Source organism: Lygodium microphyllum, chromosome 2 (assembly GCF_053477565.2).
Source record: "Lygodium microphyllum isolate KBCC chromosome 2, Lygodium_microphyllum_v1.1.10, whole genome shotgun sequence".
NCBI lineage: Eukaryota > Viridiplantae > Streptophyta > Polypodiopsida > Schizaeales > Lygodiaceae > Lygodium > Lygodium microphyllum.
In genome coordinates, this window is record NC_141136.1 from 71,741,398 (window position 1) to 71,764,698 (window position 23,301).

Consider the following 23,301-nt stretch of genomic DNA (forward strand, 5'->3'; position numbering starts at 1 on the left):
GCTGCGATGTGACAATGAGAGTTGCATTGCCTTGGCAAGGAACCCTGTTTTTCATGCCCGGACGAAGCACATTGAGATCCAGTACCACTTCATCCGAGAAAAGCTTCTGGATGAGACCATCACTGTGGAGTATTGCAAGACGGAGGACAATCTTGCGGATTTGTTTACGAAGGCGCTTCCTCAGGCTTCTGCCCTGCCCAGGCTCTGAGAGGGGGTGTTAGAGAGGATCACAGCCAGGCAGGTGCAGTCCAGTCGGACTGCTGCAGTCGGACCTGCAGCAGTCGGACTGCCACGTGGCAGTCCGACTGCCTGCAGCCATTTTATTCCTGGCTGCGCCCTATTTTGGCGCCCCGTTCTAGGTGATTTTTCGCCTATTTATTGCTGACGTTTTCAGCAGTCTGGCCATTATTCTCTGTCGCAGATTACAGACCGGTGCCGTGCAGATTTCTGTCTCTGTTCACAGATTTCAGACAGCAGACAGTGCAGACTGCAGCAGACTTCGAGGTGGACAGCAGGTCGCATCGTCGAGGTGGAGACACGCAGTCCAGCGCACTGCGCCCGTGTATATCTTTGTATTCAGCATTCTTTATACAGCAGATCTTCATTGTACACTGTCTCTTTCTCTCCCTTTTCTCTCTGCGTTCTCTCTCTCTCAGTCCTACGCTTCCGCACCGCTGCACTCTGACAGTGAGTACCTAGCTATATCAAGCCATGAATAGAAATAATGTTAAAACCTAAATTTACCACATAAAAAACTTTGGTTGAAGAAGCTTGTCTATTTGGCAAAAGGGGAATAGTCCCACTCCATGAACGGATACGAAAGAATTTTCACCAATGATGATGGGACCCCCTTTGGAACAAAGATCTTGAAGCCAATCTTGTTAGTAGGTTATATGTGAAGAGGCTCCATTGTCAATGAGCCATAGCTTCTTCTTAGTAGAAGAAGCAAGTGTTGTATCTTCAACCTCAAACAAATGAACAAAGATTGGCTCGGTAGTAGTTGGGGTAGCCTTCAAATCCTCGAAACCTTGGGCTTCAAATGGAGGTGCTTTTTTCAACACTTCTCCTCACTTTGTTCACACCTACAATTCATTTTGCAAATTGCTTATATAACAAGACATCATCTTGGAAACTCATTAAAAAAAAAGTACCTAGCTCAAGAGTTGAGTAGATTCTAGAGAGCAGCTTGGCCTATCATAGAACCAATAGCAGGATCCTCCATGGTTTGAGGAATAAGGGTAGTAACAAAATCCCAAAGGTCAAAGGTGTTGAGGATGCACTCCATTTTGCATGATCAAAGGGAGTAGTTCAAGCTGTCAAGTCAATCTTCTTTCGTTAAGGAAGGAAGAACCGACTCTTGTACAGAGGGTGCCATCATGGCAATACGCGGGTTAGAAGGATAGACCCTATGTGAGACATGCAAAGAAGCTGGAGGAGAAGAAAGCCGCTCCCGTGGTTGCATTTGATTTGGTATGGAGCGTTTCGTATGGTATGGTTCCGTATGTTCATTCCACATGGTTTTATTCAAGAACTATGCATTCAATTTGTGGATGCCTTTCATTCAAGCTTTATCTACACTTTCTGTTCAAGCTCATCTACACTTCAAATTACTCTCCTTCTTTCTCTCTCCCTCTCCCTCTCCCTCTCTCTCATCCACCTTCCATTCATGCTTCATCTATAGTTCGTTTTAGGCTCAAGCTTCATCTACACTTTAATCCCCCCCCCCAACTCGAACCTACTCTCTCTCCCTGTCTCCCACGTTCATATGCACCCTACTCTTCCTCTCCCATGTACTTTGTTCTTTCATATTTTATATATGTGTATGCTGATTTTATATGGCTTTTCCACGTTGGCCTTGCATATGCATCAATTGTCCCACTTGCATCATTCGCTTATGCTCTTACCCACATTTGGAACATTATGTTATTGCATTGGCTCTTCCTTTAGTACATCTTGCTGTTGTGAAGCTCTTGAAGATGATTTCCTCTTTTTGCCTTTGTTGCCCTCCTTCGGGAAGTTCAAAAAGCGCATAAACTGAGAATCATACTAATATAATTTATTACAACTTTTGCCTTTGACACCCATTGACATTTCGGGGTCTTGGGCTTGTCAATGCAACTTAATTGACTTACATATCACATGTCCATATTAAATAAATGTTTAAGCCAAATTCTAAGCAAAGCATTAAAAATTCATGTCTCCACGACAAGAGCTTGCCAATCGTAGCGGTGTTTTGCCCCCCATTTGAAGCTGTTGGCGCTATTGAAATTGCCATTAGAGCTATCAATCAAAAGGTACTCCTTTCAACTAATTTTCTCTCTTGTTTACCAATCAACCATGAACAGTTCTTATCTAATTCCAGCTTGGCGTGAAGAGCAATTGTAGAAATTGTTGTTGAAACCCTAATTTATTGGAGAAATCAAGGTTTCCATAGACACCTCGAGATTTGTGTGAGATTACGAAGACCTAGAACTTGGAGTAGTAGCTCAAGGCAAGATATTTGCAACTTATTTGCTTATGCTCATTACCCACATTTGGAACATCATGTTGCTACATTGGCTCTTCCTTTAGTATCTCTTGTTGTCTTGAAGCTCTTGATGACGATTTCCTCTTCTTGCCTTTGCTGCCATTGTTTGGGAAGTTCAAAAAGCGCATAAACCCAGAATTATATTGGTATAATTTATTACAACTTTTGCCTTTGACACCCATTGACATCTCGGGGTCTTGGGCCTATCATTGTGACTCAATTGACTTACATATCTCATGTGCACATTTAATTAATGTTTAAGGCAAATGCTAAGCAAAGCTTAAAAAATTCATGTGCCCATGATAAGGGCTCGCTAGTCCAAGGGGTGTTTTACCCCCCTTTTGAAGCTGTTGGCACCATCAAAATTGCCATTAGAGCTACCGATCAAAAGGTACTCCTTTCAGCTGATTTTCTCTCTTGTCTACCAATCAGCCCTCGGCAGTTCTTAGCCAATTCTAGCTTGGGGTGAAGAGCAATTGTAGAAATTGTTGCTGAAACCTTAATTCATAGGAGAAATCAGGGTTTTCACAGACACCTCGGGATCTGTGCCTGATTACAAAAGATGTAGAACTTGGAGTAGCAGCTCAAGGCAAGATATTTGCAGCTGAACCAAGGGGTAGTCCATTCTCAAATTATTGTGGCCCACATGCAAGAGATTGTTTTCCACTCTATGCTTGGATTGTTGTACTATCAAGGGGCAAACTGTGCCCAAGCAGCGCTGGTCATTGTACTGAATTTGAAGAAGGATCAGCCCATATCTTTTGTTACTTCAAGTTAGAGCAATATGGTCAAAGAAATACTGCAAGGGGTGCGGGTTGTTGGGGCCAATCAGGTGTCGGCTGTCCAAGATTAAGTGGGAGCTATTGCATTGTGAATTTTATGGCTGCTGTAATCAGTTTTGAATCAGCTCATTACCACCCTTGCCAAAATGGAATCCTGGTTTTATCAATTGTAATGAAGAACAGTCTCAAAAAGTAGAAAAGGCCCTACATGATGCTGCGATAGAGTCGCAAGGAGATCTCACAACTATAGGGTCATATTAGGTCTCTGCACTCACAAAATTGAACTGAGTCACAAAACCCGGGAACTTTTGGGCACAGGTAGAGTTTGCAACAGCTCGTTCCATTGAGAAACATAGCAACAAGGAGGGGGGGATGGTCAGCTGTAGCTGGTGGTCTCACCAAATGATCACACGGTTTTCTAAGAAGGTAGAGTCTGCAACAGCTTGTTCAGTAGTGGAGATCTTGAAAGAGCAGGATGTGTCAGAAGTGCTGAAGGCGGGGCTTCTATTTGGGTGCTTCCAATGGTAGTTTACATCGTATTGTTTGAATCACAAACAAGCTTACCATAGGTGCGGCAGAAGAAACACTGCAGCCATGGACTCCATGGCGTCATAGTACTGAGTAATAAAATCATTTAGAGGATGTTCCCACATGGACAAGATTCCTTTACATTGATTCTTATCAGGTATTGGCTAAATACTGGTAGCATGTATGAGCCTTTTATTAATACAGTGGCTAATTATTCTAGCTTGTAGAGGTATTTTATGAATGCATTGGCTGAAGAATTCTTCCACGGATGTAAAAATATGTGATCACATCTTCATGAGGAGGCAAGGCAAGCCAAGAAGGATGGTTACAGGTGAAGGACCTGATCTATGCTACTGGTATAAAGGGGGAGAGAATGTTCTGGAAAGTGCAGCAGAGTTATACGTGGTCACACATGGCTACATTTCCATCTGTCTTATATCAATGAGTGTAGTTACATGCTATTTTGGTTGGAAGTGAATTTCTAGTCTAGCTGTACAAGTCTCAGTAAATTGACTCTTTTGGGTGATGCTCTAAAGGACGACTTTACTTAGGAGCAGAAAAGAGTTTTTGCCTCTGCTTGTTCCTTAGAGCTCTATCTACCCATTAACAAGGGCCATAAACTCTAGTTGTTACTTTTCTGGTATACAGATTGTTATTATTGGTGATGGGCAGAGACTTATGAGTACTAAGCTTAATATAATGTTTGAAGTTTTACTGATTTTCAACCAAGTATGATGAATAGTGAGAGGTTCATCTGCCAAAAGCTGTTAATAGTTTGTTGTTGATGTTGCTGTGCGAATGAATGCTTACTCATTCAAATCTCTGGTGCAAGCAGGATGCAAAAGAGCACTTATCTGCTTTGGCAAATCAGCTTGGACAATCATTAGTTGACATCGAGGTAATATGATAGGTCAGTTGCATTTAAAATGTATGTGTGCTAACAAGTGTAATTGGTGGGCCTAGACATGCCGATGCAGAAACATCGTCCGGAGGATATTTGGTGCTGGTGTGGGTTTTTGAAGCATCTGACAAAAAGTGTGTATCTTTTCTCATTAAAATTGGTTGACCGATGCAGCTTTCTGCACGGAGGAAGGATTCTGGAGCTTGGCGCGATGGTGTTGAGGATCAGGAAGGTACAGTTGGAAATCAACTTTGAAATAAAGAAACCTAAAGCAACAGTGGGCTTTACAAACAGAAGCTATTTGCTGGGGGCATAAAATGAATCTGAATGCGACATGGCTACATAATATGTGATGCATGTCACTAGCGTGTTTTAATTTTAGTCTCTGTCGATTGTAGGAAGCTGTGTTTTCTATGTTGAGAAGAAGGATGCAGAGAAAGAATTTGCAATGCTTTGTTCTATTCTTGCAAAGTAATCATACTGGGAAAGTCCTAGCAATTGTGTGGTTTTACTTTGAATGATAAACCTCGTAGATAGAAGATGCAAACCTGACCATAACATTATCAAGCATTATGTTTCAATTTTTTCTGTGAGGCATTTCACCCTTTTTGTAGGTGACCCTACATGTTTCTGCAAAGTTCATGGCATTTTGAAGTGTTTGCCACCCATACACAACATATATATTACCACTATAGAGTGCACATCTTGGCTTATAAGAAGGAAGAAATGTTAACGATTTGGCTGCAAGTTCCAAGCAAAGAGGCTTTTTAGCATCGTTATCAAACTTGCTAAGGGCATGTTAAAGTGAGATGGACAATTTGGTGTATCCTGATCAATTTCTAGTAATCTCTGATAAGCCAGTACAAGTTTGTTTTCAGGCAGATGTACATTCACAGTGTAGCCTACATGCAGCTGTAAATTAACAGTATAATGTAAGACGGTATTGCTTCAGTCTAAGCAACATGATTTATGCAGATTATGGTAGAAAAGCTGATGATGCAGTGGATTATGAAGATATTGACGAGCAATATGAAGGACCAGAAGTGCAACTCTCTCAAGATGAGCATGCCATTTCTCAAAATCAACAATTCTATGCTCAGGCTGCCTTGGCTGGACCAGCTTCAACATTGGGTGCCCTTACTACTGAGGAAGAAGACTATGATGAAGACAAAGACGATGAGAAAGAATGTGTTGAGGAGGAAGGTCCTGAAAAGAAGGAAGATCATGTCAAAGAACACTTGCAAGTACCTGCTGCAGAAGATCTAGTGAAAGGTGTGGTCTCATAGTAACAGAGAATGCTGCATACTATTCAAACTCCCATAGTATGTGCCTCAAGGAGTTTGTGGTAGGCCGTTATTGTTTATAAGTGTGAATAATCTTCAGCAGAAAATCTGAACATGAGTTGTCGCATGTACCAGTTTAATGTTGTCTTGACCATCCTTATTTAGCTTTATAACTTTTGCCATGAATTTTTGCTCAAGATGAGTTGCTCTTGGGCACATTGAAGAGTGGTGAGGTGAATAACTCGATCCTATTTTTCTTTTGTTTGAATGACACCATTTCATTTTGCAGGATCTGTCACATTGCCTTCAGCAGTCCAGCTTTCCTTTGAAAGCGATGTGGAGCAGGAAATGAAGTTAGAAGAATTTGCAACTGAACTTGAGGCAGACACTTCAGCAGAGGTGAGATGTTTTGGCTTGTGACAAGACTGGACAGTTTTTTCTGATTATTTCAGTGCCATTATGTGTATCCCAAGTGGGTAGACTCTTGTACTTTAATGGAATGACTTTGCCTGAACCCTGCTCAATATATCATGGAATGTACATATCCAAGAAATGGTTAAATCACTCCGAAAGTGGTTGCGTGCTGTGGCATGCTGTCACCTGAAGAGCAACTCTAGGCTAGACAGTAAAAGTTGTAATAGTTGAGCACTGTAAAGACACGTATGGTTGACTGAACTATCACCTCCACCAGTAAGGTGGGCTCTCACAGGTTATTCATATGAATCAGCCTGTGGAAGTACTGGTTGCTTTTTCTGGGTGATTATGATGGTGGAGATGCCCTTTTAGTGTAGAGGTAACCAGCTACATAAAGATGTGTGCATGAACAGCCACATGTGATCTGTGATGGGTTACAGCCTGATTGGGAGGGGAAGAGTGTTGGTCATGGCATCCCCTGGCTGAAGGCATGACAAGTCACACTGTTGTAGCTCATTAGTGTTTTGGGATTTGAGTATCAGATTGTCTGTTTCTATGGTCTATGAGGATAGTAAATAATCAGATCCTATGGAAGTGATATATTTCCTTTTTCACATGTAACTTGCATTTTCTACCATAGATAACATCGGGCTGATCTCGCTTCTGAAAACGATATGCTTCTTTTGTTATTTCTTCAGAAGATATAAGTACAGTCCACTATATATGATTTTTGTCTGGACTTGCTTTGAAAGCAGTATCCAACTTCTTGCTTTTTTTTTTCTTGCTTTGTCTACAGGACCTAGGTCCACACGAGGCTCTGCCCAAATTGGAATTGCCTGTGTTATATGAAGAAGATGGAAAGGAAGTCCTCCGCTTTTCTGAATTATTTGGTCATCAAGAGCCTATTTGGGGTTCCAAGAGGGAAAAGAAGCATCAGAAGCATTTCCAGCCAAGAGGTACAGAGCCACATGTGCACATTACTTATGCCCACATCCACACGCAGGCAGGCACACACATTGATGAAAGATTCAATTGAGGACATACATGTATTTGCTGCTGTCTAGAGCTGTGAGTTCCATTTACATTGGGAATGCTGTGCCTGGTTCTAAAGATGTTTTTGTCCACCTTAAAAGAAGGATTTGCATTGAGATAGAGAGAAATATACAGCTTCATATAGTAGTCTGAAACATGTGCTTGCAGTTCAAGTTTCTGTTACCGCATTCAACTAACCATTTCATGATTTTTGTGTAATCGTTGTGGTCCAGTTGTGACTTGGTTTTTATTTGTTAAGGTCACCATCCTGCTTCGTACACCCATCTTTGCTTCAATTGGCGGAAAACATGAACTCTACACAATTCATTAAGTATGCACGTCAGTTTCTTGGACAGTGTAGTGGATTCTCCTATCTTAAATCTAGCTCTATTTTCCCCTACACTAGGGGTCTGTCTTTGCCTTTAGACTGGTTTATCAAGCCCATAAAAGATCTAAGTGAAATGGCAGTTTCTTGTGTTCAAACTGTAATTGTTTTGGCTAATTAATCAAATCAAAGTAATATATCAATTAATTTGTCAGTTTAAACCAATGTATGAGTTGGCTAGTTGAAATTGCATGTAAGTGTTAATCAGCATCTTTACTGGGGTGTGTAAAATACTTGACCGTAGATTCATCAGACGACTCTTTGGTAGTCAGCTAGGTCCATCGAGGGTCCCAATCAAGTATCATCCTATACCCAACCTAGCTTTGATATGACAATCGATTATTGGAGAACCAAGCTCTACTTTGTAGGGGAAGGGCGATCAATTCCTAAAGTTGTCTAGTTAGGTTCATGCTATACCCTTGGGGTTGTCTTGACCAGCCAATCTCACACTCGGTTCATAGAGATTGCATTGTTCCCTCAAAACGCAATTGGCTTGGGATCTAATTCCTTGCCAAAAGCCATTGTGATTTCACCTTGTGGATAAAGTGACCTAACTGAGCGGTTCACTCATCCATTGTTAGCAGATATGTCAGCTCATGTGTGAGTTTGAGCTGCAGAGGCTTGGACACAATATTTAGGGTATTTAGGCATTTTTTTATTGAGTCATTTTATGGTCATATTGGGCATTTATTGCTGGCCGACCTGACATATTTTATGGCATTATTTGTGCCTATTTATTCTGGGCTCCTCCTCCTTAGTTGGTCAGTTCACCACTTGGAGTTCGCGTGGAGAGAGGAGTCGGTGCCGGCGCCCATGCAGCCAGTGACTCACTGTTGTATGCAATAGTCTTGTGTCTGATCTATGGATTCTATTTCCCGAGCATACATCTGAGTTCTCATCTGTATTGTGTTCTGTCTTTCCCTTTCTCTTTGTCTTGTGTTTCAGTAGTTTTTTACAGCTTATGTTTACGCTTCCATTGCTGCACCACTTCTGACATGGTATTAGATTTCAGGATTTGTGCTCTTGTTGCGTTTTCTTGCTGATTTCAGGACTGTTTTCACCCTTCCTGATCAGGTGACTGTTGCTCCATACAGGCGCCTTGTTTTACCTGCGTTTTTTGCAGATTTTGCCATCATCTGCTGTCTACAACCCCTCTGCTGCTTGCGTTTTCAGTTTTCAAGCTGCTGCGACAGTTTTCCAGCCTGTTTGTGACAGTACTCAGTCTGCGTTTTAGTATTCCTGACTCCTTCCCGGCTGGGCAATTGTACCTTCAGGCTGTTTTTGCTGTTTTTGGCAGTTTTTGACTGATTTTTTGACTTTTTGCAGCAACTTTTGTCTTCTTTTGATTAGATTTTGGGTTATACTGTATGTGAACTCTTGTTTTTTGTAGTTTGTGCTTGTGTTTTGGTTGTGTTCCCTCTCCAAATACCTTCTCTTCTCTACTTCTCTTCTAAATCCTCTACATATGGCTCCTCCGTACACATCCACTGATGATACATTACATGGAGGTTCAGGTGAGGCTCTTGCTGCTTCAGAGAGGGGTTTGAAGATGAAGAAGTCGAAGGCCTAGTGTTATCATTGTGGCAAGAAGGGTCACTTGTGGAAGGACTACAAACAGTTAGCGACTTCTAGGAAGAAAAAGGAGCAGAAGATGAAGCGGGATGCGGACTCCTCCGACAAGTCATCGTCTGCCTCAGATTCCCACTTAGATCCTTTGGCCAAGGCGCGGAAGGGATCCTCTTCTTTGGATCGTGGAAGGGCTTGGTGGCCCCTTCCTCAGTTGCTTTCTAGTGGTGGTGATGAGGTCATCCCTTACGACTCTCCAGTGCCAGAGAGGGACTGTGAGAGGGTGGTGAGATGGGGCAGCCGTGCTTCATCTATATTTCTATACAAATGTACAGGATCCAAAGAGGGGCGTAGAGATGAAGCGGGATGCGGACTCCTTCAAGGAGTCATCATCTGCTTGAGATTCCGACTTAGATTCTCCGGCCAAGGCATGGAAGGGATTCTCTTCTTCAGATCGTGGGAAGGGCTTGGTGGCCCCTTCCTCAGTCGCTTTCTATTGGTGTTGATGGGGTCATCCCATACATTTGAGTTCTCATCTGTATTGTGTTCTTTCTTTCCCTTTCTTTTTTGTCTTGTGTTTCAGCAGTTTATTACGGCTTATGTTTATACTTCCATTCCTGCACCACTTCTGATACCATAGTATGGGGTTGTGGAGACCTTTGCCTTGATTTTCACCCAGTGAACTATACTTTAGTTATCCTCCAAGGTTGAGGCACACTTTGGGTACCCTTTAACCTTATTAACGCCTTCCTTAGCTTAGTAACATAGGAGAGGGAGGAGGGAGTACGGAAGACAAAATCTCAAATACATTTAAGCATGCTGTACAATAAACTGACAATGCTCTTTTCTTGCTTTAAATGAAATTATCCCTTTCCCTAAAAGTGGTCACCTCATTGTAATTTAAATAATTACTATGTAATGCAACAAGTATTTCAACCCTGGCCTAAATGATTTGGTTATTTTGCAGATTGGTTGTTATGTTTGTAGCTCAAATGGTGGCTAGTAGCCATGTGACCTTAGTGGACAACCTCGAATTTGCTCGAGATGGTGTGGCAAGAGAAGACTCCTGGGTTGAGATATAAGGATAGGGTTTCAGATAGGAATTTAAGTAAAAGAGAAAATGGCTTTGAGAATTATGAGCTATGGAAAAGGGTATTTTGTTGGCTCGTTGGCCTTGCAATTCAGGAGAGTCCCTTGGTACTCGTAGAAAGAGGGGCTTGCGAGGGTCTCCTTTTCTCTTAGTCTTATATTATAGAGCAACAAGTGCTTGAATTAAAGTGTGAGGTGGGGGGGGGGGGTATTCGGGAAGGTGTTTTCCTTTAAAAATAGGCCATCACCATATTGGCGCCCCCCACTTTCTTATGCTTTGTACTTTCCTATCATATTCCACTTGATTGCTTTGTTTTTTAGCATGAAAAGTAGGTGTCTAATTTTAGTGATGGTATAGCTAATTTTGGATGATGGGAGTAGCTCGTCTATTTATTGACATTTATAAAGCTTCTTATGCTTGCTTGTGTGTGTGTGTGTGTGGTGCCCCCCCCTCGCCCCCCTCCTCTGGCCGCAGCCCAATTAGCCTAAAAATCTTTCCCATGCACTGGATATTTACTAAGGTGCGATTACGGAGATGCCTAGTCTTAGAGCCTAGACTCCTACTAGGCTATATTGCAATAATTCCTTGCTGAGAAACTAATCCATCAAGGATGTGGATAGTCTTAGATATGTAGGGATCTAACAACTTATGTGGAATATATCATGGGCTTTCAATTGGGATGGGACTTGTCCTATGCCTTGGGCAATTGACCTTGAAATGCCTTGGTTCATTATAATGGAAGCAAGTAGGCTTTTCTCTAGGCTGTTTTTTGCTCCTTTCATAGGACAAGCTTGATAGCCATACTAGATTTTCTTAAAGGCCTATTGTTCATGGTAATATTTGGGGTTTCGTTTTTTATGGGGCTGTATTGCACTTGCATTGATCTCTTTGACAAGTGGTTTGGCTCTTATAAATGCATCTTGTAAGGATGTAGGTCTCTTCGACTTTAGATGGAAGTCTAGGATTGCATTAAGACCTTGGTAGGATTGGGTGCCTTGTTCTATAGACATGCCAAAGCATACTTTCTCAAGGTGATGAACTTGGAGGAATACTCTTCTAGAGTCAACCTTAATTGCATGAGATTGAAGAACTTATTGATCTTAATGGATTCATAAGAAGGTGGAAGATAATGAGCCTTCATTGCTTTGTGAACGTCTTCCCAAGTTTGTTGTCCTTGCACCATCATTTCCACCAAAGCATTGTGTTGCTAGTGAGGCAAAATCACGCAAGCATGGGCTGGTTGGTGTTTGCTTGTGACAGAAAACTGATCATTTGTAGCCTCTATCTAGGCTTTTGCATCCTTCTCAACCTTGGATCCTTCTCCATTGAAAGAGAGTGGTTGCATTTTTTTGAAATTTGAGAAGTAGCTTTTCTCTTAGGCTTTTGCACATAAGGCATGCACTGTTTTTACCAAAGCTTTGCATCAATAGTGAGGTGGAATCTTGCAAGCATGGATTGGTTGGTAGTTACAATGCTTGCAGTAGAAAATGATTGTCTGTAGTCTCTTTCTAGACTTCTGCATCCGTCTCAACCCTGGACTCTTCTCCATATGGAGAGAGGGTAGTTGCATTTCTTTGAGAAGTAGCTTCTTCTCTTGGATTTTTGCACGAAAGGTGTTAATGCCTACGAAAAAACACATGTAATTTTTAGACCTCATAAGTGTGATTGAATGGTCTTACTCGATTTGTGTGATAAGATCATAATAACTACTAGAATTGTTCTCTTCGATTAGACAAGGATTAACAAGACAAGGATCAAAAAGAATTTTACACTCCTATCAAATCAAATATTTAGTTACTTTAGGGTTCTTCTTCCCCGAATCTAAACCTTGGGCTTTGATACCATTTGTAAGATACCCGACCCTAGATTTGCTAGGCAACCTTTTGGTAGTTAGCTAGGTCCATTGGGTCCTAATCAACTATTTTCCTAACCTTAATCTAGATTTGGTACGACCATTGACTAGAGGAGGACCTGATTCTACTTTGGAGAGTAAGGGTGTCAATTCCTACAAAGCTATTTGGTCAGGCTCATGTTGTACCTTTAGATCCTAACCACGATGTGGATTTGGGATGACAATTGATTAGAGGACATAACTCTACTCTAGAGAGTAAGTACGTGAATTCCTTCAAAGTTGTCCAATCAGGTCCATGTTGTATCCTGGTGGAAGCACAACAACAATAATGTTCCCCTAAATGGGATTGGCTTAGGATGTAATTCCCTATGAATGCTTCTAACAGTTTGACTTTGTGGAGAAAGCCACCCTACCTAACCGGTTCAGATGTCCATAGGATGGGGCTGTCAAGGCTTCCATCCTCTCGCTTTCCATCCACTCATTGGCATACTTTAGTTTTCTAATTACTACCTTGCCTATGTTTACACACATGTTCATTTGTTGCATCTTGAACATTAGTTCCTTAAAGCAATCTCTTTAGCAATCAATAATAGTGATAGTTTTTCACTTAACAAGAATAGAAACCCTTCATTATACTTGTCTTGAAAAAAGTGGGGAGTCCATGGCCAAAAGAACTATGTTGATAACATTGGTTTGGTCTTCCAGTCCTTGACTGGGTATGCGCTCTAGGCTATATGCCCTAAGGGACCACACATCCGGTCTTATGCAACCAAGGCAATGAGCTGGATAGTTGCATCGGACCCAACACTCAACTGTTTTGCTCCTCTGATGGATGTCACACATTAGGGCAGGAGTTTTCAATCACCACCTAGCATGAGCCCACAATACTAGGCAGCTTTAATCTAGAACCCTGCTTAACTGGCTGCTTTGTTCACCCCCTTGATAACCATGATCCTTGGGTACCCTAAGATGAAATCATTTCTTTCTCAAATACCAACAAACCTTTTATAATTTCAACAATTACCATGCAAGCATTCCAACCTGGGCCTCAATGATTTAGTCATTTTGCACATTGATTACCCCATTTGCAGGGGTGAGGTTAGCAACCTCCATGTTGGGGTTTGCTCTGTCTTTGTTGCTTGTCTCTCTTGCAGTGGCAACACTGGAGTCATGGTGGGTAGCCATATTACCATGCAAGCATTCCAACCTGGGCCTCAATGATTTAGTCATTTTGCACATTGATTACCCCATTTGCAGGGGTGAGGCTAGCAACCTCCATGTTGGGGTTTGCTCTGTCTTTGTTGCTTGTCTCTCTTGCAGTGGCAACACTGGAGTCATGGTGGGTAGCCATGTGACCTCTTTAGTGGATAGCCTGAAATTCATGGTGTGGCAATGGCTGTCCTCCTCCACTCTCATTCATCTTGCATCACTGCGTTGTGTTGGAGAGAGGGAGACAAGAGCCACTGATGGTCATCATGTGTGCTGGTATCCATGTGGTTTCTAATGATCATTCTTGTGCTTTCAGTTATGTATTTCATTTGCCCGTTTTTGATTCATTATGAGGTCTTGTGTTCCTCTGTCACTGCTCATTTTGTCAGTAGTCAGCTTTGCATTTTCTTGCTTTTGCTTCTTTATTCATTCTAAAATGGAATCAGACAACCAGCTTGCCAGTTCTGGTGCTTTTGGCTGCTGTATTGACGAATTTCAGGTCTGCAACTGCTGTGTTTTTCTGTCCAGGAGCTGCTTTACCTTGCATTTTTCTCTATCCTACCCTGGTCTCCTTTAGGGCAGCATCTCTCAGGTGGGAAACCCTGTGGCAGGGGAAGGCAACCTGTTTTCATGCTCCATCCTGTAATCTCTGCCTGCATTTTGAGCTGCCTCGCTGTCATTTTGTCTGGAGCTACTGTCCTCAGGCCTGGAATGGCTGTTGCCTGCTGTTCTTAACCTCCTGGGCCTTGCATTTTGAGCTGAACCTGCTCCCTGCACTGTGGCAACCTGCATTTTTTACTGATCACTTGCACTTTTGCTTTTTCCACTGCAGAGTGGGACTTGCTTTTTTGGTTTTGGTGTTTCTTTACTAAACTCACTTCACTGTTGACCGTCCTTTATATTCCTTTTCTGCGTGTCTGTGTGAAGTGTGTGATTGCATTGTGACTGCTTATGTTGATTCAGCCTCTTTTATCACTAGTGCCTTAAGTATCTCGTTTGAACCCTTCTCTATTATATCTTAATTTACTTCTCTGGCATCCCCATGTACTAGCCAAGATGATAAAATAAAGGGCCTGACTACTCTACTTGGAGTGCTGCTATGAAGGTGTGGTTTGTGCAGAAACAATTGTGGTATATTGTGTCAGGATTGGCCCCTCGTCCTCAAAGACCTTCTTTAGAACCATTTGTTGGACCAAATAAGGATTCAAGGAAGCAGTCCTTGATTGGGACTCTGATGATGCTGTGGCATGCTGGTCTTTCTCTGATGCATCTCCCAAAGGAGTCCTATGAGTAGTCATCTGTTGTGGAACATTTTTGGAGGTTTGAGCGATGCTTTGCCATTTACAAAAACTCCATTATCCATGTAGGTTGTCACCTTGTATGGTCAGTTTTGGACCATTAGGTTTGAGCTGATGGATCCCATTCAGTCTGTTCTTCTTTGAGTGACGGCCATTCAAGACCAACTTCACAACATGCAAGCTTTCCTTCTCAAAGTATGCCTAATGGGGATGGTGCTTTACAAGTGCCCTTTTGAGCTTGATGGTGTGACCGGTGCCTTGAGAGGTCAGACCTCATTGGATCTAGCAAGCTTTTAGTATATGAGATGATATGACCTAGCTTTTCTTGGAGCATGAGGCCACTCTCAAGATACATTGGTGTCAGAGTGCAGCGAGGCGGAAGCGTGAGAGAGAGAGAGAGAGAGAGAGAGAGAGAGAGAGAGAGAGAGAGAGAGAGTGCGTGTGTGTGAAACACAAAATCTGCAGTGTAGAATGCTGTATAGGAATGCAGAAATATACACGGGTGCAGAGAGAATATCTGCGTATGTATCCGCCTTGAGGACCTTGATCTCCGTCAGCCCGTGTGTTGTCTGTCACCAGCAAGCTTCTCTGTCAGATGCAAGTGAATAATGTGCTGGAGGACTGCTATAAATAGCAAAAAAATACCACGAAAAATAGCCAGAATAGTGTGGTCAAAAGAGCGAGGGATTTGGCATGTCTCCGAAGAAGAGCCTGGGGAAGCACCTTCGTGAACAAATCTTCAAGATTATCCTCTGTCTTGTAGTACTCCACATCCATGGTCCCATCCAGAAGCTTCTCCGAATGAAGTGATATTGGATCTCAATGTGCTTCGTCCGGACATGGAAGACGGGATTTCGTACCAAGGCAATGCAACTCTCGTTGTCACACCGCAGAAGAGTAGGACGAGTTTGGGGGCAGCCAAGCTCCTCCAATCATCATCGAAGCCACACAACCTCACATGTGGTGGAAGAGGCTGCTGGATACTTCACCTCAGTAGAAGAAAGGGCTACCGTGGGCTGCTTTTTACTACTCCAAGAGATAACACTTGCACCCAAGGTAAAACGGTAACTCGTAGTAGATGGCCAGTGGTCCACATCGCCAACCCAATCCGAGTCGCTTCAACCTGCAAGAACAAGATCTGAAGTATCTGTACCTGTTGGATAGGAAACCTCTAAGTCAAAGGTCCCCCTCAAATACTAAATAATCCTTAGGGCAACTTGCCAATGCACCTGTTTACGTTCACTCATGAGCCCTGACAAAAGATCCACAACAAAACAAAGATCAACACAAGTGTTGAGTAGCCAAATCAAGGAGCCAATCAGCTGACGGTAGCGGGAAGCATCTGTCAAGGGAGAAGCTGAGTGTGAAGTGGCCATCCAGTTTGGATCCATAGGAGTAGAAACGGTCCGACAAGTCTCCATCTAAAAAATGTCACCAAGAGCTCCTGAATGTATCTTTGCTGAGAGATGGAAATTCCCCTTTGAGTTTGATAAATCTCGTGACCCAAGAAGAAATGAAGAAGCCCCAAATCCGTCATCTCGAATATCTAATGTAAAGCTGTTTGGTCTCTTGGACCTTCTGTGCATGGTCACCTGTAAGAATCAAATCATCAACATACAACACACATGACCATTCTCGGAAGTGTGCACATAAAGCTGCGGATCTACCTTGGAGCACCGATATCCCAACTTGGATTGAAGAAACGAATTAATCTTCTCGTTCCATGCACACGGAGCCTGCTTGAGGCCATACAATGCCTTCTTCAACGTGTAAACTTTCCCATTTGAGGATCCAAAGCTAGGAGGTTGCTCTACATAGATCTTCTCTTGCAAGTCACCATTGAGAAATGCCGAATTCACATCCAACTGATAGACAAGCCATCTGCTATGACTAGCCAATGTTAGAGCAGCGCGAATAGTTGCCATACGAGCAGTGGGGGCAAAAGTATCATAGAAGTCAATGCTTGAGCATTGAGCAAAACCTTTAGCAACAAGGCTGACTGACTTTGTGCTTGTCCAAAGAACCATCGCTACGGTACTTGGTCTTGAAAACCCACTTAACGTCAATCACCTTCTTGTGAGAGGAACGAGGCACAAGGTACCAAGTGCCATTCCTCTCAATAGCCTCCAACTCAGCTTCCATAGCTTTTCGGCATAGTTACTTGGAACGTGGAACGGGAACAGGACCCCCTGGAATGGGGGGAACGTCCAAGGTCGGGGAACGGGAACGAGGGGAACGGCACATGTCTTAAGTGCCCCAAATATGCCCTGCATGACCCAAATTGCCCCAAAGAATGTCCCATCTGTCAATGCTTGAAATTGACCCAAATGTCCCAAAATTGACTCGATTATCTCCATAGCTCCAAATTTCCTTGAATTGCCCCAATTATCCCAATTTCCCTTGAAATTAGACAATATAAATGAATGAATACCTTGGAATTGAGGATCGGCTGAAATTTGACTCTGATTTGCAAGAGTTGATAATGCATCAAATTTGAACTTTGCATGGACTCCTAATTAACTTGTGGGTTGTCTTGACACTTTGAATCTTCAACCCAGAGAGAGAGAGAGAGAGAGAGAGAGAGAGAGAGAGAGAGAGAGAGAGAGAGAGAGAGAGAGAGAGAGAGAGATTAGTATGTGCACATTAGGCAATGGAGATGGGTGAATATGTGGTAGGACTGTGACCCAAGCAAAAAAAAAAGGGGAAAAAACGTCAATTTTCAGTCAACAGGCGTGGAACGGACGTTCCAAATAGGGAACGGCAGGGAACATTCCTTGGCCGTTTCACCTCCTTGGAGGGTTTGGAACGCGTTAGGCCGTTCCTACAGGCCGGAATGGCCGTTCCTTGTTTCTATGCTTTTCGCCAATGGTCAGACTGCAAAGCCTCCTTCACTGAAGTGGGCTCTCGATCCTGCATAACACGGGTCATTAAACAATAGTTAGAGCAAACAAGCTCCGTAGAATGTGCCTAGTTCCTTCGTGACCTTCGCGATCCATCTTGCGGTTCCCACTCCTTAGGGACCTCCTCGATTCCTAAATCTCGGAGTGTGTCACGAGCCCAACGAGGAGGTCGGATCTCTCCCTGTCGCTCGCCATTTGCTGAAGACTCAGGTACATCCACTGACAGAAGCTCCACTGGGGTGGTTAGTGGAAGGGAAGACTTTGAATCAGAACAAGAATCTCCATCAAGAGGTTGTGGCTCCAAAGGAACAGTCTCGGGAGCCCAACTCTTCCCGGGATCTCCAAGGACAGGGTGCTCCTCACCCCCCCTTGGCCAGAACTTCCACGAACCGCATATCTCAACTCGTGTGGACATCCCGCTTGACGGGATCAAACAACCGATAACCTTGGGACTGGAAGTTGTAGCCAACAAAAACGTGACGTCGAGAAGCTGCCTCAAACTTGTTACGCTACATCTTTGGGATGTGCACATAGGCGTCATACCCAAAGATCTTGAAATAAGAGATATCAAGCTTAGTTCGAAAGTAAGCCTCAAAAGGTGTCATCCTATCAATGACCGAAGTGGGAGATCGATTGAGAATGTGAACTGCGGTAGCCACTGCCTCGGCCCACAGAAACTGAGGTGTCTGTTGGTGCTCCATCATGGTGTGCGCCATCTCGATCACACTTCGGTTTTTCTGCTGCAAAATGCCATTCTCTTGAGAAGTGTTGGTGTTAGCAAACTCTTGGTGAATGCCCCTATCTGCATAAAAAGTAGCAAACTCATTAGACACAAATTCACCACCCTTGTTTGAGTGCAAGGTCTTCAGTCATCGGCCACAGATCGGTTCTCCTCAAAGAGAAGCCAATCCTTGAAGTGGGAGAAAGCCTTTGACTTCAACATCAAGAAATAGGCCCATGTCATCTTGCTGTAGTCATCTATGATCAACATGAAGTACAAGCTCCCCTTTAGGGACTCTGTTCTCATCGGTCCACAAAGATCCGTAGATGCTCCATAGGTGAAGTAGATTGCCGCGAAGCTTTGTTGGAAATCGCATCCTGATGCAGTTTTCCACAAATGCAGGAGACACATGGTTGCTGGCTCACCACTCTGTCTGGCAAACCTCGAACAAACAATCCGCACGATGCCTTCCGAAGATATTCATAGTTCAGATGGCCAAATGGAGCATGCCATAGCTTGGACTGTGTTTGAGAGGTAAGAAGAAGAGAGGTAAGGGTTGGAGAAGACTATAATTTGTAAATGCCGTTCTCCTTATATCCCGCAGAGAGAACCTTCCTTAATCCACGATCAAGAAGTCGAATAGCATCGCTGTCAACTCCACCAAGAGACCAAGAGAACAAATCTTATGGACCGAAAGAAAATGATACCCTAAACTTGGCACATGCAACACCTCGGAAGTGTGGGTACCACCACGTCCATCTGGAATCGGCTGCATCTCACCCTGCACAGCAATAGACACAGAAGAGCTGTCTCTAATGAGAATTTGCCCACGAGAAGGTCACAAATGGGTAATACCAATGGGAGGAGTCATGTGCCAGGAGGCACCACTGTCCACGATCCACTCTCGAGCTTGGGGAGTTGTCGTCGCAGCATCAAAAGTCTTCAGTGTAGGGTACTCAATGAGTGCCAAGTGTAAGAAAGCAGTTGATGAGGGTGTATCCATCGCTCCAGAATCCTTCGGGTCCTTCTTGGTGTCCTTCTTGTCTTTGTTGGGGCAATCCTTCTTCCAATGACCAGTCTTACCACAAATATGGCAAGTCAATTCCTTCTCCTTGTTCTTCTTGGATTTGTTGTCCTCCTTCTTTTGGTCCTTCCCTTTCTTCTGAGAGGCTTGACCAACCAAAGCCTTCGATTTGGAAGCATTCTGTCCCTTCAACTGTTCCTCTTGGTCCAAGACCATAGGAACTGGCTCTTTCCACCGAAGAGTCAACTCCCGCCCTGAGGCAATAAGAGTGGAATAAAAAGTACTGAATCATGGCGGCAACTGGGACAATAAAGTAATTGCCATGTCTTTGGAGGAGATAGGCTTCTCCGCATTTTGAACCTACATCTGAAGCTGTCGAAGCTTGTTGATGTGTTCCCGAAGCGAAGAAGACTTATTCACAGACAAGGTCCGCATTTACACCTCCAAAGAAACCCTCTTCATCAGGGTCATCCGGTTATACATCTGGTCGAGCTCTAGCCATAGCTCTCAAGCCACCGTCAAGTGCTCGATGTGAGCTATCATGTCTGTAGTACAAGACAGAAAAATAAAAGAACAAATCCTGGCATTTAGTTTGTCCCAATGAGACTAGGCCCTTGGTCAATTCCGCACGAGCAGTGGAAGAGAGTTTGGATTCATCTCTCACCGAGGGCCGGTTAATCTCCTCCATCACAAGCTCCGCCAAATCATAATACTCCAGAATGGCCAACATCATCATGCGCCAGATGCGGTAATTGTCTCCATCAAGCTTCTGATGTGATGGAAGAGTCGGTAGGACAGGCACCTTCCTGTCCATAATCACTTGGAACTCCAAGTTAGTCTTTGTAGACATATTCACCTGCAATGCTTGCACAAATGCAAAAGCAGCCCCCTCCGACTGTGAAAATGCAGCCTGTTAGGGTTCTTTCCTCCACTTCCCGAACCTTCTTCAGTCGTCGGAGGGGATGAAAATGTAAAATCTGCAGTGGAAGGCCTAAAACAAAGCATGCCTTTCCTTCAAACAGCAACAACCTGCAACAAATTCACCAACTGGACTCCTTTCCCGCACGCCCACACTCGCTTCAGCCTTGTTCCGATGCACAGCCCTCCCGCTCGCCCTCGAATGCTGGAAACGCAGCCTTGTGTCGCGCTGAAATCTCCTCTTCAGGTAGGTTCTTCAATCAGTCAGTCTGTCTTCACTGCTCTGATATCATGTTAGAGTGCAGCGATGCGGAAGGGTGGGACCAAGACTGAGAGTGTGAACACAGAGAGAGAGAGAGAGAGAGAGAGAGAGAGAGAGAGAGAGAGAGAGAGGAGACAATGAAACACAAAAAATCTGTAGTGTAGAATGCTGTATAGGAATGCAGAAATATACACAGGTGCAGAGAGAATATCTGCGTATGTCTCTGCCTTGAGGACCTCGATCTCCATCAGCCTGCGTGCTGTCTGTCACCAGTGGGCTCTGTCTATCAGATGCAAGTGAACAGAATGTGCTGGAGGACTGCTATAAATAGCATAAAAATACCATGAAAAATAGCCAGAATCAGGTCCGATTGCTGCTGTGCACCTGCCACGTGGCAACTGGTCCAACTGCTGATATGGCTTCTGCGCTGCGACTGCTGATGTGGCACTAGCCGTATTGCTCTGCAACATTGCTGTCCAGAGAATGACATCTCTAACAATTGGAGACTACCTACTCAAGTGAAACGACTATGGGAGAGCCATTGTGGTTGAAAAGAGGGGTCACAAGATGAAGAGACAAAGGGGTTCTTTTATGGTTGAAGGGGCATCTTTGAAAGGATTGCAAGAAGCTGGTGGGTTTGCTGAAGAAGGGGAAGAAGAGCAAGGATGATTATGCCTCTTTACGATCATTCAACTCCAACTCTAATTGTGAGCATGCAGCTAAGGTTGTGGTGATGAAAGAATTAGTCTTCTAACCCTAGTGAGATGGGCTCATAGATCACAAGCTTTTGGGCCAAAGAGAGACTATTAGAGGGTAGTGTGTTAGGGCTTTGCCAACTTTACTGATATCTTGATGTGGTGGACCTTGAGGGAGGTTCTCTACATGCATTAATGAAGACTAACAGTCTAGTTGATGGGACTTTTAGGTATGGGAGGTTTCGACAAATAGATGGGGATGTTGCTTCTAGTCTATTCTTGGGGGGTTCTCTTTAGTAGGTTGGCCAAAGAAGGGGAACCCATGGTCATGATGTGCTTATGCAAGGTTGTTTTATGACAGGCAATGGAATTTGACTATTTTCACTTTTTGTGATCAAGGATTGAGGAGCTCTAGAAAATTCTTGGGTGCCAAAGGTTCAAACCATTTGAGTTGTGGCTGAACTCCATCCCATGGACAATAAAATCCCTTACTCCTCCTTTTGGATGGAGTAACACAACCTCACACAGATTTTGCAAGTGAACTTTGATTGGTTTAGGTTGGCTTCTATGATGTAGCGTATACATTAGGAGTAGGCTCCCATTAACTCCCCCTTCCATCCATAAAAGTAAGGGAGGGGGGTAGGGGGGTTTGCAGATCTTCTTTGTTAGCTTTGTAGTACACCATTGTATGTGTCATTGTACTTTTCACCCATAATATAAGAGAGGTGTCAGCGATATGTATCTCATGGGTGTTGAACTTGGCCTTTAGGAACCCAAGAGCAACAGACCAGGTTTTAGCAAACACTTAATTCAACATGACAACAGATGCAGCAAACTAAAATTCAAACAAAACTAGAGCCAGAGTGCTTTTGCACTACATGACACTTGTTGACCGGAAAGCTTGGTGCCCCTTGTAGTATTTCTCTAGATTAGCAAACAATGCTCCATATTACGTCAATTGGCTGAATTTCCAACCATTTCTCGCGACATTGCTGACCCGCAGGTGCTCAATGACTTTGTCACCTTGGTTGGTGGTGTTCAACCAACTTTGAATTGTTCAAAGGTCCAAATGAAGTCTTTAACCTGCCAAACCATGGGAGTGACATGCATTATTTAAGCCTAGAGCATTTGCTTGGCTGTTTTCTTGCATAGTGCCCATGCTATCCTACATTGGTCCTCTCACTAACAAAGGGATGTCTCACAACTAGATTGTGATAAGACCTTTTTTTTTTGACAAGGTTGTTCAAAAAGTGCACAAGGCTCGACTCTTGAGATCTTAGAGGAAAGAGAAGATCTCAGCCTATTGTGCTGTATAAGCTGTTTTGATTAAGTTTAGAGCAAAATTAGTAGCAATATGTGCTGGTCATGGAGTCATGGAGCTGCCCAATTGATTTCCCAAGTTGAGAAGAGGAGAATGGCTGCTGCCTTGACTCTTCCACACAAATCATGGGCTGCATTAAATGACAGTTTGGGCTGTCTGTTAAAACACAAGAGTTGCTTGGCTTTAAAAGCTTCTCATTGGGCAACACTTCCAGTGTAACTTAATTCTAAGGTCCAAACTTCAAACTTAATGCAAGTTTCAACAACCTTGGAGTTTTGCCCTAACCAATGCATCTTCAATTCATTGTCAAATTGCCTCAGCCTTGATTGTCCAACAACCTTGGAGCTTTGCCCTAACCAATGCATCTTCGATTCATTGTCAAATTGAAGTAAATCAGACATGTAAACCTGTTGTCCATAAACCTTACCTTGGGATTGGATGCTGAATTCAATGCTTTCAATGGTTCAAGATCAAGCGTGCATGTTTGTAAACATTTGTCCTAATGTCTGCCTTGAATCTTCAATGATTTGGTGACCCAAAACAAGGGGAAAATTCGGGGTTTTGATTGGAATGTCTTCAACAAGCAATTCCAT

The 23,301-nt window shown here is 43.4% G+C and overlaps 1 protein-coding gene across 3 annotated transcripts in view; it reads left to right on the forward strand.

Moving 5' to 3' along the window:
• HAF01 (HAC13 protein (HAC13)) overlaps positions 1-23,301 on the forward strand; it is a 125,821-nt gene that overhangs the window by 29,964 nt on the left and 72,556 nt on the right. The window contains exons 2-6 of one of the 3 annotated variants that reach the window (XM_087695039.1): positions 4,673-4,735; positions 4,913-4,970; positions 5,714-6,010; positions 6,311-6,420; positions 7,232-7,391. In XM_087695039.1, the coding sequence (XP_087551165.1) occupies positions 4,673-4,735; positions 4,913-4,970; positions 5,714-6,010; positions 6,311-6,420; positions 7,232-7,391 (688 nt within the window). Of the gene's footprint in view, positions 1-4,672; positions 4,736-4,912; positions 4,971-5,713; positions 6,011-6,310; positions 6,421-7,231; positions 7,504-23,301 lie in introns of those variants that run through there. The other 2 variants (XM_087695042.1, XM_087695040.1) reach the window with 2 other exon arrangements.